Source organism: Brassica oleracea, chromosome C1 (genome assembly GCF_000695525.1).
Source record: "Brassica oleracea var. oleracea cultivar TO1000 chromosome C1, BOL, whole genome shotgun sequence".
Classification (NCBI taxonomy): domain Eukaryota; kingdom Viridiplantae; phylum Streptophyta; class Magnoliopsida; order Brassicales; family Brassicaceae; genus Brassica; species Brassica oleracea.
This window is the reverse complement of record NC_027748.1, coordinates 2,550,077-2,564,683: the sequence shown is the minus strand read 5'-3', so window position 1 is coordinate 2,564,683 and position 14,607 is coordinate 2,550,077. Positions and strand designations below refer to the sequence as shown.

The window sequence follows — 14,607 nt, the reverse complement described above, 5'->3', positions numbered from 1 at the left end:
TACTTGAACAACTGGAAAAACTAATCCAGAAACAAGTGTATGGACATGGAAACACTTAAACAAAATCGATAATGTAACAAAACAAATAACCATTTAAAGTATAAAAAGATTTACTATATCATATATGATATATCTGTATAATAAAAAGATATGTTATATAATTCTATCAAAACATTATAGTATTAGTAAATTGGATAAAACCCGGCCCAAGCCCAAGAATGAAAAATCATACATGTTATGTCCACTAAGTAAAAAAAAAAAAGCGCATCACTGAACATTAATGGATATGGGCTTGACGTTCTATCACGACAAGACTATGCTTTACGAAAATGAAATCAAGGATCGTAAGAGTAGGGGTAATACTGTAATTTAATAGAAAAACTGTCAGCGTCTGTTTTTTTTTTTTTTTTGGGCCTCCCCTGAACTCGTCTTACCTCCTTCCACGCTTCAGATCCGAAGCTCTATCTATCTCCTTCACTTTGTCTTCTCCCCTCTCTTCGCTATCATCTCGTCTCGCAGCCTTCAGGTCAAGAGTCTCTTCCATTTTCCTGCGATTTCGTTATCTGATTTCTCTTCGAGTGATCGGATCCTTGTTGTGTTCCTTGATCATCTGATTCAATCGATTTTCGAAAGATATTGGAAATTGCATTTGCTAATTTGATCTGTGTTGACATTTCATCGATGCTTATAGATCGTGTTGTGCTTTCCATTAAAATTGATAACACGATCGTATCAGATCTTCCGCTTGTGGCCATTTCCTTATGCTTCCTCTGTTTACATTCGTAGGGATTCGAATCAGTGGTGTTAAGTTTCTCGATTATCAATGGATCAGGCGGAACTGTCTACGGAGCAGGTTGGTGATTTTATTTTATTTTCACTTGAATTTTGCTGCCTGTTACGTTATTTTCATTTGGTAATCAAATCAGGAAAAATCTAAGCCGCAGGGTTTCGTAGGACGTACACAATTCCAGATTTTGACTTTGCATTAGACTATTTAAACCTTTGTTTTGGTATTAATATACTTAGCACCAAAAGACCTGCTTTGATTATTGATACGATTATGCGAGATCTTTGCGGATTTGACTACCTAGGAAATGTAAATTATGTGTTTTTGTTGTTGCAGTGGAAATTGTATTGAATTTACTTGTAGTTTTGCAGTATTTAATTTTCTCTTGAAATGTTACCTTATGCAGGTACTGAAAAGGGACATTCCATGGGAGACTTACATGACAACTAAGCTCATTTCAGCTACTGGTCTCCAGCTCTTGAGGCGCTATGACAAAAAATCTGAGAGCGCAAGGGCACAGTTGCTCGATGAAGTAAACCTTCTTTCTTTCTTTTTCTCATTTCAAACAGTTTATAGACACTTGCCTCTGTGTTATTAGTGGTTGAAGTTTTGTAATGACAATGCAAGCATTTACCTTGTGATTATGAAGTGATATATATATCGTGTCGTTTATTGCAGGATGGTCCAGCTTATGTTCATCTGTTTGTTACCATCTTGCGTGATATATTTAAGGAGGAAACTGTGGAATATGTTTTGGCTTTGATTTATGAGATGCTCTCAGGTAAATACATTCAACCTGAATTTATTAGCATTCACCTTTTCATCGTAGGTACCGTCTATTATTAATCCATCATCTGTTTTCCAGCAAACCCAACACGAGCTCGGTTATTCCATGATGAATCTTTGGCACATGAGGATACTTATGAGCCTTTCTTGAGGTGAGTCCCTATGCAATACTCATACGACTTTAATCTGTTCCAAGGCATTGGCAAGTTCTGTTTCCAACTCTTATTGGATAGATTCTGTTCTTGTTTCTGCTTTGGAAAGGTCTAGGGCTTGTTGCATTTTTCTCATTTTCTTACTTGACATACTAACGTGTCAGATTTCCTTAGTTACAAGAAACATTTATTTCTCAAAAAAATTAATATGCCTGTGTGTTTATGTTTAGTAGGACATTTTCACATTACCTGATTCTTAGTCCTTCACTTATGGTGCAGTGGTTCCAGAATTTGATTTCATTGCTCTGTCTCTTGATCGTTTTGTCTGAGATCCTTGTTTTTAATTATTATGAGTTAAATTTATTATTTCAACTACAATCTTCCTAACAGAGTTGAAACATAGGCAACACTCCGTTGGGGGAAACTGCTTTCAATTATATTTTTGCTTGATTTTGGCTGTTTATCATCAGAAGTATGCAATCTAAAAGATGTATCCTCTTTCAGGTTGCTGTCGAAGGGAAATTGGTTCATTCAAGAAAAAAGCTGCAAGATCCTTGCCTGGATAATCAGGTATTGTAGAGTTCAATACTGATTATCATACTTAAAAAGCATGTCTCTAACATACATTATCATTTACTTGGCGGGTCTTGCTTTGCTTTTAACATACAGTGCTAGGTCAAAAGCTGGTAATGGTGTTATTGCTAATGGAGAAGCCTCTGCTTCTAAGAAACCTATTACTACAATTGATGATGTACTCAGTGGGTTGGTGGAGTGGCTTTGTGCTCAGGTTCTTCTTCTTTTCTTTCTCTTTTTCGTTTATGTTAGCATTGCATTGTTTTTTAAGTGGCAGTGATTCTTGAGATGCGTTTGAGGTCATTAATAGGTTTCACAATCCTTAGTTTTGAAATGCAGTTGAGGCAACCTTCTCATCCTACTCGTGGTGCTCCAGTTGCAATCAGCTGCCTCTCGACACTGCTTAAGGAACCTGTTGTCAGATCATCGTTTGTTAAGGCGGGTGGGGTGAAGTTACTTGTCCCTTTAATCTCACCAGCATCCACTCAGCAGTCTATCCAGGTAACTATATATTTGGTGGAAGTAGTTTTAAGTGAAAAGTGTCCACTAAATCTAAGAGAAGTATTGCAAAGTCTTCATATCATGCAAAGTCTTCGTTGGAAAGGCGATGACTAGACAGGCACTCAGGGTGAAACCCGTTTTGATTTTCGAATGACTACTAAAGCTGTGGATTTATATTATTCACTAATTCTGAAGTGTGGGCTGGATAAATTAGTAACAACTAGATAGTTCTCTTTCAGTTTCTCATTTAGTCATAATGTCTCAGTAACTAACCCTTGTGATTTGTGTGATCTCGACCAACAGCTTCTATACGAAACATGTCTCTGCATCTGGCTTCTTTCCTATTATGAACCAGCAATAGAGTACTTGGCAACATCTAGGACAATGCAAAGGCTCACGGAAGTGGTCAAGAGCTCGACTAAGGAAAAGGTGAGCTATGTTCTCTAGCGTGACTTGATCATTGCTATCCTGCAAATATTTAAAATTTCATATGGCGTGGTTTGGTTGGTACTTCAGAATTTCTGTCTGCAATACCAAGATTTTTTGTTTGGATCATTAGTTTGCATAATTGTTATGATGCATTTGTTGTACTTTCTCTGACAGTATTTTGTCTTATAGGTTGTCAGGGTGGTCATAATGACATTCAGGAACTTGCTTCCAAAAGGTACATTTGGTGCCCAAATGGTTGATCTTGGACTCCCACATATCATCCACAGTCTGAAAACACAAGCATGGAGTGACGAGGTTAGACAAGTTAAATACAAAGCTGAGTACTGCTAATTGTTAGCGTTATTGTTGAACATGACGTGATAATACGTGGTTATTTTAGTGATAACTACACCATCGGATGTTTATTAGTATATGCCTTTGTTGCAAGCATTGCCATTGTTAAAGATCTTTTAACTCTGAATTTTGGAAGGACTTACTGGATGCACTCAACCAACTAGAAGAAGGGCTAAAAGACAATATCAAGAAGCTGAGTTCCTTCGACAAATATAAGCAAGAGGTTCTTCTTGGCCATCTTGACTGGAACCCAATGCACAAAGAGGCCAATTTCTGGCGTGAGAATGTCACAAGCTTCGAGGAGAATGACTTCCAGGTATTCTTCTCCTCCCCAATAACCTGCAGAGCTCAAAGCTGGCTAGGTCGGGCCTGTTTGGTCATTGAAACAAGCTAACCAGTTGTTAAAACTTATGGATGCAGATACTCAGGGTTCTCCTCACAATCCTGGACACGTCAAGTGATCCAAGATCGTTGGCAGTGGCGTGCTATGATCTGTCGCAGTTCATACAGTACCATGCAGCGGGGAGAGTGATTGTAACAGACCTCAAGGCGAAAGAACGAGTGATGAAGCTGATGAACCATGAGAACGCTGAGGTTACCAAGAACGCTCTCCTGTGCATTCAGAGGCTTCTCCTTGGTGCTAAGTACGCCAGCTTCTTGCAAGCTTGATGGGATTTCCATGTTTCTTTCTATATATGGAAAGCAACCAAAACGCACAGAGTGCGTTTCTTTTTTTTTTCCTGTGGATTTGTTCACTCCAAACAAGACCTTCCCGAACGCCTGCCTCTTTTTCTTTCGAATCTACATTCGAAGAACATCTCTTTATTATTTGTCCTGGAAAATCTTGTGTATGATTAAATAATTTGTTCGTTGTTTTCTCCTTTTTGTATTTTTTTATTCAATAAAAAGGCATTGAGGTTGCTATTGTTACAGACAGCAATTTTGGGCCAGTTTGTCGTTATGAATGATGTGAGAGTTTCAGTATATTGCCAGATGATATATATATATATATATATATGGTTGCATCTTCGATTTCTTTTGGTTGCATATGTTCATGCATTCTCTAGTAATGGTTACTTTGATTTACTTTGAACACAATCATATAATTCAGAAACACTGAGAGCAAAAAGAAAAACTAAACAGGGATTTGCATTCTGATGAACGTAGAATTTAAGTGATATGAAAGAAGGATGTATATGATACAAGAAAATGACAATAAACAAATGGGGCAGAGGCTTCTATCAGTTTTTAGAAGAAGATTGGAAGATGAAAACCGCAGTAAGAACACCAACCAATGCTGTAACAGCCAAAGCAACCGTAGGCAATGGACTCGCTACCCCAAAATTCTGAACAAAACAAACAAACAATAAGACATATCAGAACAAAACTCGAGGCATTATTACATTCGCTCTTTGATTAACAAATAAAAGTTTCATTTTTTTTTTAAATTCAGAAGAAAGGAGTTTTGATGTAGAGTTACCTCAAGAAGTCCTTTGCCAGTGGCGATCTCAACAGAAATGGCGACAGCAAAACCAACCATAGCGCCACGACCAAGCCATATGTCCAAACCGCTGCCTCCTTCTGTACTTTGCTCGCTTCTCACGGAAACTGATGCTCCTCCTCTGTTTCCACTTCTTCCTCCTCCACGAGGCATCCTCAAGTTCAATGGCACTGAAACAGAGACAGATACACCAAAAACTCCATTTTTTAATTTCGGATTCACATACCAAGCAAGAAACTAGCTACTAAGTCAATTAAGGAAGACGTACACAAAGGAGAACCAGAAGCGAAAGTGGATCGGCTTCCAGCAAGCTGCGGTACATGAACCCTACATGTGTTTGTGATTCTGCCTAGCTTGATGGCGCCAGGATCTGGCAAAGATAAAATCCAAAACTAGTCAAAGACATTATACAGAGGCTAGTATTAGAGGAAGAGGCATATTGAAGAGAGAAAGAGTACTGGAAAGAGAGAAGGCGAGAGACGCAGATACTTGAGATAGGGCCATGTTCTTTCGCTGTTAATTTTTCCAATTCGCGCCACCCTTCTTCTTCTTCTTCTTCTTCTTCTTCTTCTTCTTCTTCTTCCTGCTTCGTCCTCCTTATCAATAGTCGCAGAAATATCTGTTCGAGCTGGCGCCACGTGTTTACACTCCACTCATTAACTTCATATCTTATTCAAAACGACACCGTTTAAACATTTTCTCTCAACCGGACTATCTTAACTAAACCAAAGCGAACCATTATTAATTTTCTTTTGGTTGGTTGAATTAATGATGTTTTATTGTTTTATAATCCAGTTTAATTCAGTTTAATTCGAAACATCTCGAGCATTCCATATTTTACTTCAAAATAGAGTGTAGTAAAAAATGCTCTAATGACATGCTCAACTCACTGATTAGATCTGAGGATGCAAACCATCTTTTGTATATTTTTCTATAAACTGAAGAAAGAAGCACTCGGAACAATGACAATTAAGTTGAAACATAAAAGAGACTACTTGATGAGGACATCAAGTCATCATCAGAACAGGAGAAAGAAATCAGAAGAAAACCAATGGAAAACATGAAGTTGAGAAGAGATAAAGAAGCCGATCAGGACATATGTGTAATCAAAACGCTATATCTTACAAACCAGGAGGAATTTATTCATGAAACCGGTTTTGTTGGATTCTACACTCAACAAGAGCACGCGGCGAATTGGTTACATATCAAAAGGATAAATGGTTTAGAAGATATGCCATTTTCAAGTTAAGGATGGCCCGACTTGCCTTATTTGGAAGATCAGTGGTTTAATCAGTTGCAAACCAAACATTGACGACCAGGAAATTTATCTATGCAATCTCCGCGTCCAGAAGAGTCAGGCACGTTCTTAACATGCACCAGAAAGCACCGGATTACATGGAATCAAAGGAGACAATACTTACCATTTTGGATGCTTTCACATTTGGAGGAATAGAGCACCACGACCAACCTATCAAAGCTACAACGTTTTGGAGATATTAATAACTCATCAGGAAGTCTAAAGCTGCACCAGCACCCACCAGAATACTCAGGATCAACCAAGACCAGAATTGTCATTTTTTGGAGTCAAAAGCCATTAATTCCCAACAGCTCTTTTCTCACCAGGTTTGGAATGATTTCGACCATTATTTCTGCAATCAGAATGTTCCTAAGAAGCTTTCCTACAGTCGAAAACCGTCCAGATACAAAGCCACCATTCCAGCCCTTGAATCAAGCTATTGGAACCTCAAAACCCTCCAACAGCTAATTTTCTTTATGTTTGATTTTCTTTCCATTTTCCTAGACTTAGATTAATGTTTATGAGCATATATAACCTCCCTTAGGCGTGCTGTAATATTCACCTTTCAATCAAACAAGAAATATGTTCAGTTTATTTTGTTTTATCAAAGTTTGTCTTTGCATAAAATCTGTCATTAGAATTCAGTGAGAGATTCATTGCTTTCTATTGATTTATCTTGTATTTTGTTTGTGTGATTCAAGCAACTTCAAGATCCACAGATAACATTATTATCAAAACTTTGTTATGAAGCCATAAGATAACATTATTGCCTTAACCAAACAAACTCAAAACCCTTCATAAAAACTCCTCACATTCAAGATTCAATCATCAACAACACCACACAGCAAACTAGACCTTGAGGAAAACAAACTCCTCCACCGCAGGGATCTCCCCAATCTTCTTAAGCGTCTCCTTGCTTGGCTGATCATCTACACCAATCGCCATGATCGCTTGCTTCCTCGGTGCTATTCTTCCAACGCTCATAAAGTTCACATTGACGTTAGACTCTCCAAGTATACTCCCCACCGTCCCTATCATACCCGGTTGATCCACCTGCCTGCACAGTATAATACTACCTTCAAGAGTCACATCAACCTCAAACGATCCAACCTTCGTCAAATGCGGGACTCCGTCTTTAACCCTTCCTTCCACTTTCACCTCTCCTGACTCGGACAACGAGCTCGCGAATTTTGACTCCACGTTGCCTAGCTGGACGGTTATCGTCTCCAACGGGTTCTCTGGTGACCCGTCCAAGAGCACACGTTCCTCTGAGATTCTCAGACCTCTCTGCTTGGCTGTGAAATCTGCGTTGACCAAGTTGACATACACGTCAGAGATTGGCTCGATGATTCCCTTGGTGATCATGGCTCGTAGAAGTCTTGTGTCTAGATCATCTGTGGCTCGTGCTGACGTGTACGAGACCTTCACGTTCTTCACGCCGCTTCCTCCAGCAACTAGCTGCACCGCTAGTCTCCCTAGCTTCTCGGCTAGTATCACATATGGTTTCAGCTCGGTCAGAACCTGAGGATAGAAACATGTCTTGTAAGCTTGAGCAACTAACAAATAACTTAGTTTAAAAACACTATGCATGTTTTAAACTTTTCACACATGTTAATAAAACATTTTGAATTTTTAGTATTTCAGCTAGAAATGCATATTTTTTTGTGATTATTTATTTCTCATAATTCTAAATCAATGAGAATTAATTAAAAAAATTAATTTTTGTGATTATCTATTTATCATAATTCTAAATCAATAAAAATTCATTAAAATGCAAAAAAAAAAATATTAAGCTTACAACTAATCATATTAGTCATCTTAATGAAACCGAGGGTATATATTCTATGAACTTGTGTGCTCACCTCAGCAGAAACCATAGGTGCATTGACTGCAGTAGCAGCAAGCTCACCATTCAAAGCTCCAACAACGGCTTCGGCAATTTCAATAGCAACTCCTTCCTGTCAAATCCAAACCACCAACTAAATAACATAATCCAAACAGCAAAAAAACATTATTAAACATCATAACAAAAAAATTGCAAACCTGAGCTTCCATTGTGCTAGCTCCAAGATGAGGTGTCACAGTAACCCTCTCATGCTGCACTAAAGGACTATCTTTAGCCGGTGGCTCTTTAGTAAACACATCAAGTGCAGCCTGAGCAACAATACCCGCATCCAGAGCCCTCACTAACGCGTCTTCGTCTATAACACCTCCACGTGCAACATTAACAATACGAACTCCTTTCTTCATCTTGGCAAACGTTTCGTCGTTGAGTATCTTCGATGTTGCTGGCGTAAGAGGCATGTGCAGAGAAATGAAATCCGCGGTTGCCAAGGCTTCATCGAAGCTCACTAGATCAACACCAATGGCGTGTGCACGGTCTGCTGGGGCGTAGGGATCATGAGCAATGACACGCATGCCAAGACCTTTGGCACGACGAGCAACTTCAGTCCCAACTTTCCCGAATCCCATCACTGCAAGTGTCTTTCCGACAAGTGAAACACCTACGTACTTGTTCCTCTTCCACTCACCTGCGTTACAGAGAGATTCAAAAGAAAGATCTTTCAGACAAATTATCCTCAAAACTCAAAATGCTTGCCCTACTTCCATCAACTAGATTTAGCATAATACAACTAGACTTGTAATCCAAGGCATCGTAAACAGTATCAAAAGAACAAAACCTAGTGTTATAAAAATCGGTCTAGACCACAAATAGGACTTAAACAAACAATTTTTCTTGAATAATTTTTTAAAGGATTGGTCCGGTGTTCAAAAATGGAAAAATGGATATAGACATTCGCTTAATCACTAATCCTCTATAAAAGTCGTAATTAATGCCAATCAATTTCTTGAACATTAACAATAACAATAATGAATATTTGCATAAGTATGAAACTGACCAGCCTTAACAGACGCATCAGCCTGTGCGACGTTCCTGGCCATGCCGGCCAAAAGCGCGATCCCATGCTCAGCGGCAGCGATCGTGTTAGCCGTCGGCGCGTTAACGACAAGACATCCAAACTCCGTGGCGGCGCTCAGATCCACGTTGTCGATCCCAACACCAGCGCGTCCAACAACCTTGAGCCTCCCACGAGACGATTCGAACACCTCACGTCCAACTTTAGTCCCACTCCTAACGATCAACGCATCGCAGAGAGAGATCTTGGTGTTGAGCTCCTCGGGAGTCAGGTTGTAAGAGCAGTCCACATTCGCGAAATCCTCCAAGAGCTTCACACCAGCCTCACCGAGCTTCTCGGCGACGAGGATCGTGGGCTTGGATCCGTCTCCGGCTGTGCACGCCACGAGAACGAGACGGCGGCGAGGAGTGGGGAAAGCGACGGAAGCGGCGGATGGGAGAGGCGATCTGGAGGAGAGGGACAAGCTCTTGAGGGGCTTGGTAGCGACGGAGATCGCGGAAGATGCGGTGGCTGACATTGCTACCGCCTTTGATGGAGATTAGTGAAGTAGAGAGAAAGTGTTGTTAGTGGCTCGAGGGAGAGAGAGATCTGAAAGGTTTTTATAGTCGGAGTTAGGGGTTTGGTGTGTGAGTGTGAGATTTTCTTGTTGGAGGAGACGGCGAGGGAATCTCACGCGCCTTCTCGGAATATGTAAGCGATTGCGCGTAAGCTTCAAGTACAACAGCTTTTGTCGGAACGAGACAGATTTGAGAAAGCTTTTTTTTTTTTTTTTTTTTTTTAAAACACAGATTTGAGAAAGCTTTTACCTGAATTTTATAGGGAATAGTGTGATAAATGACTCCGTAAAAAGGTAACTATGTGAACTATAGAGAACCTTTAGATATCATAATCTTAGTTAAACTACTAAAATTATGAATAGCGAATCACTTAAATAGATTTACGCTGGTGGTCTCGCGCGTGGATTTACTTTAGTTTCCAAATGTTTCGGCGCATGGAATTGGCCCAACTCTATTAAAGGAAAAGTAGCAAGACAAAACTATTGGTAACTTTGAGGAAAAGTCAACTTTATTTATTTATACTACACAAATCTAAAATGTATCACACCATCGAATCTATCCTAGAGAAATATTTTACAGGTTATAAGATTTTGGCACTGCAAAAATTGATCTTGAAGCCTTAACGTGGTGGGGTCTGGCAGATCATTGCGTCAGTTTTGAATCTAGTAGTATCTTTTTAGTATGTTGACACTTAAGCGAAAGAAAAAAATAAAACAAAATTGCTTGCTTATTAGGAGCTGATTCAAATGAGGTTATTTCTGAAATAGCTAGTTATTTGATGAATGTCTTGGCATGCCTGCAGTTTGTTTCCTTGTTTAATCATTGCTTTTAATAACATAGAATGATTTTCATCATTGACCCCAAGAAAAAGCAATGCATGGAACTTTGGTGTACCTATAAGAAAATGTTACAACAACTATTGGACATGCTAAACACTATAACTTAATAATAGATTAATGGTTTTCAAAGCAAATGTCCTTGTTTAGGTCCCGTTAATAAACGAGGTAGACACAAGAGAGAATTGCAATTTCGGTAAGTGAAAAATAGTTCAAGACTTCAAATTTGAATTGAATTTGAGTTGTGTGGAGTATACACTTTTTTTTAGCAAGTGGAGTATTCCAGTTTAATGTTCATGGCAAGTTGCTTGTTTGTGTCAGCTTAGCATACAAATACATATATAATATAGTAGTATTATATAGTAGAGGTACATAACTTCATTATTGCGTTGGCGTTGGTGGTCAAATTTTACAGTAGTTGGTTTGGGAATATTTGGAAGGATATACTGTGGTGGCTATGACGTAAGTTTAATTTATGGCACGTGAAAGATTTGCGTTTGTGTGTTCGCAACTGCTTGCTTAGAGGTGCATTTTTTGGTAGGTCGACCTGTCCAAAATCCCTTAAAACATAATGCTTTATACACAGTTGAATTTTCATATGTACAATAAAATATAGTCCAAAATCATATTTTAAGTTTAGCTTTGTTTGAAAATAAAAGAAGAAATATTAGGGATCACGACAGAAACAAACGAATAGTTATTAATTTTTCCAATTTCGGAGGAAAAATACATTCCTTAAGCTTATTCTATGTTTTCAAAATCTCAAAATATATATTGAGTATGAACCACTTAACGTGGTCTATCACTTGGGCTTAAAATGATGAAGCGAACAAGCTAGAGTAGACTATTCCATAGCGGTAAAACCTGACTTTGGTTAATGTCTAGTTCGAAATCAGGATACAATAGAAACAACAAAAAAATTGTCCATATGAAACACATTTTATTCAAAACTAGGGTTGGTCGGAGCTACGCACGGAGTTTTTGTTTACTTTTAGTTTTGATTATATATATATGTATGTTTATTTTAATATATGTATTATTATCTACTATAAAAATATAAGTAGGTAGACAATTATAAAATTATTTTAAGTTATTCATTGTTTTCTGTCTTAATAATGTTTCTGAAAAAATTAGCATCCAAGTATTTGTTGGAAATTATAGATAAAAGTAATGAACAAATGAACAAAAGTTAATTAAATTTTAGTTATGGTGTTTGATTGGTTGGACTGTATGAATTAGAATGTTTCATTTCACTTAAAACTTTTATAACTTTTCTTTCCGATTAGTCTCTAAGTAACTTAATGGATCACTCTCCCTTAAATTTACAAAGCTATTTTTTTATGTTTGATTTTTTTAAACCAGCGGTTTAAAAGTTGTAATATTTTTCTATCAAAAAACTTACAACTACATCAATAAAAACTACGTACTAAATTCTTACAACAAAAATTATGTATTTAGAATCCAACTAATCGGACCCATAATCTAATTATTCTTTTATCTTTCTTATATAAGTTTTTATGTAAAATATTGGCAAAATGTACAACCAGTTAAATTGTATTTTAATTTTAGAACCCTTGAATTCATAAATTTCATGTGTGTGTTTTTTGTTCCATTTCGTCCTACATTTGATTTGATGTAATTGCACCATATGGTTTTTTACACACACACATATATATATATATTCAGAACAATGATCATAATCGTATTAGTGGTTGATCAAAGTTATTGCTAAAGTATTACAAATTTTGTGTTGTGGTTTTTATTTATATTATAGTTGTAATATCACATGACATTAGTGCACTAATGCAGAATCTGTAACTGAGTTTTTTCTATTAAAAAAAACAATATAGACAACCAAGAAAAACATTTTAATATGTTTACACCATGTTTTCATTTTAGTTCCCACATATGAATTCCGAGCCAAATATGGCTGATTTTTTCAGATTAAACCACCTTTTTTACGTAAGAATGGTTGTGCAGCAATAAGCGGTTCATGCGGCTTATGAGTTGTTCATGTCTATAAACCATCCGTAAAAGTTATATGATGTATTAAGGCCATTTTAGAAGCAAGTGCCGTTAGAAGTGTGTTTACAGAAGTGTACAAACTAAGATGCATTTGGATTTAATGACCATGATGTTAGTTTCAGAATAACCTTTTTACAAACCAGTAAACTACTACGCCGGAGTAAGAGCTACATGGGCCTTACTGTTTTTCAATTTGCCCTTACAATTTGTGAGCTTGTTCATTCCTTGGACAACATTTATATATGCGCATCACCAGTTTTGTGGTTTCAATGCATGCAACTTTGCTGGTGCACAGAAACTCTGTAGTCTGTGAAACATTGACGTAACGAACGTGGGAGAATGGAAGATTTTCTAGTAGATACAGCAGGAAAGGTAAAAGTTTAGGTATGTTAAGACTTAGACGTTTGCGTCTGGCACTGACATGCTAAGAAGGTGTACTACTAATAAAAAAAACATCAAACAAAAGCCTGAATCTTTTTTCATCGTTGGTTTGTGTACTACCAACAAAATATATGGCATCACATAACCAAATTACTTACTATGTTGTAATTGTACTAAAAGTTGCTTTCTAATACTCTGTCTCTTCTCCTGTATAAGCTCAATTTAACCCCTAAACATTACTTCAAATCCCATCCAATGCAGCTCCTAAATTCACTCCATATATTTGTTCTTTCTATGTTAAACGACCACTTCCGCTACTGTCACCTGCATTGCTTTCATCCACACAAAGTTGTTTCAGACTCGAGTTAAATCTATAAGTTTAGGATATGTCTTTAAGACCAAGAGAATCTTAAAGTAAATACACTAATATTACCTTTTGCGTTTGTTCTTCAAGACAGTGGAAGAAGATGGATTGCTGGGCCAATTCCTCTTCCTCTAATTGATGTACCAAATCCGAGGAGGATTGCAGACAGTCATTTTCTCTGGATTTTTTGAGAAGTCTATTATGATTGAGAGGATTGAATAGATGATTTTAACGGGTAAGGACATACCTTTTTTTATAGTCAAAGGTTCTTTAAGACGAAGCTTGGATTTAGCATCATTCTGTAACTTTTTGCAGATTTTTTGTTCAGGGAAGATGAACCGAACGTTGTCAGCAAAAGTTAACCCTGACTATACTTACGCGGCCCAATCTTTGTGGCATGAGGGCCCATACAGAATTAAAACAATAACCCAAAACATCGAGTCTAGTGCTTGTAATAATAAGGCCCAACAAAACAATGTATACCCAAAGACACGGACTTAAATGATGCGCTGCGTTTTTCTGTTTGGATAGGTGTCGAAGTTTGTTGCGCTGGCGAGAACAAGAGAATTCCCTTCTTTTTTCTTTTTTTTTCCTAGAAAAGTACATTTTATTTCAAAGAAACATACATGATTTGATATATAAACCGGCGGATGAAAGAACAATCCCCAGACACAAAAGCCCACATGAAGACGACAGTTAAGACCCACTCCGGAGTAACTTACGGCAACAAACAAACATGCCAACTTAAAACTAAATGTGATGTGCCGTGGGGTAGCGCACCGGGCAAAACAGGCATGCATGGCTTGATCATGGAAAGCAGTAAAGATATATGTTCATTGTTTGACTCATATCTTCCAAACCACGAGGCTTCTACGCTTAAAATCACTTGGAGAATGTTCTCAACTCAATTACGGAGCTCCTTGAAGAAGAATCAGATCAAACGGAGTTCATATGTGATAGTTATGCTATTTACAAATCAGGTGATCTTCAGTTCTCGCGAATTCAGACCACCCGAGAAGCTCGAAATGGCTAACCTTCTTTCTGATGAACCAACGGTCAATTCAATCATGACAAAGGTTATTATTCATGTTCTAAATGTTCAAGAAAGCATTGGGCTTGATGGTTTTCAAAAAGATTCAAAAACGA

At 37.7% G+C, this 14,607-nt stretch overlaps 3 protein-coding genes across 3 annotated transcripts; 1 reads left to right on the top strand and 2 right to left on the bottom strand.

The window, feature by feature from the left end:
• The first annotated feature begins 410 nt into the window (after nucleotides 1–410).
• On the top strand, nucleotides 411–4,508 carry LOC106311106 (V-type proton ATPase subunit H-like). The gene is made up of 12 exons (XM_013748343.1): nucleotides 411–526; nucleotides 787–853; nucleotides 1,194–1,319; nucleotides 1,466–1,568; nucleotides 1,653–1,725; nucleotides 2,230–2,295; nucleotides 2,395–2,512; nucleotides 2,638–2,799; nucleotides 3,103–3,228; nucleotides 3,418–3,543; nucleotides 3,719–3,898; nucleotides 4,003–4,508. The coding sequence occupies exons 2-12, from the start codon at nucleotides 824–826 to the stop codon at nucleotides 4,249–4,251; spliced, it is 1,359 nt and encodes a 452-aa protein (XP_013603797.1). The 5' UTR covers nucleotides 411–526; nucleotides 787–823; the 3' UTR covers nucleotides 4,252–4,508.
• A 204-nt stretch (nucleotides 4,509–4,712) lies between these two features.
• On the bottom strand, nucleotides 4,713–5,736 carry LOC106311117 (stress enhanced protein 1, chloroplastic). The gene is made up of 4 exons (XM_013748352.1): nucleotides 5,542–5,736; nucleotides 5,352–5,453; nucleotides 5,063–5,253; nucleotides 4,713–4,928 (listed from the first exon to the last, which is right to left on the bottom strand). Exons 1-4 carry the CDS (start codon nucleotides 5,585–5,587, stop codon nucleotides 4,824–4,826), a joined length of 444 nt encoding a protein of 147 aa, XP_013603806.1. The 5' UTR covers nucleotides 5,588–5,736; the 3' UTR covers nucleotides 4,713–4,823.
• A 1,346-nt stretch (nucleotides 5,737–7,082) lies between these two features.
• On the bottom strand, nucleotides 7,083–10,072 carry LOC106314606 (D-3-phosphoglycerate dehydrogenase 1, chloroplastic). Its single transcript, XM_013752453.1, has 4 exons — nucleotides 9,281–10,072; nucleotides 8,424–8,911; nucleotides 8,243–8,338; nucleotides 7,083–7,901 (listed from the first exon to the last, which is right to left on the bottom strand). The coding sequence occupies exons 1-4, from the start codon at nucleotides 9,813–9,815 to the stop codon at nucleotides 7,230–7,232; spliced, it is 1,791 nt and encodes a 596-aa protein (XP_013607907.1). The 5' UTR covers nucleotides 9,816–10,072; the 3' UTR covers nucleotides 7,083–7,229.
• Nucleotides 10,073–14,607: the final 4,535 nt, after the last annotated feature.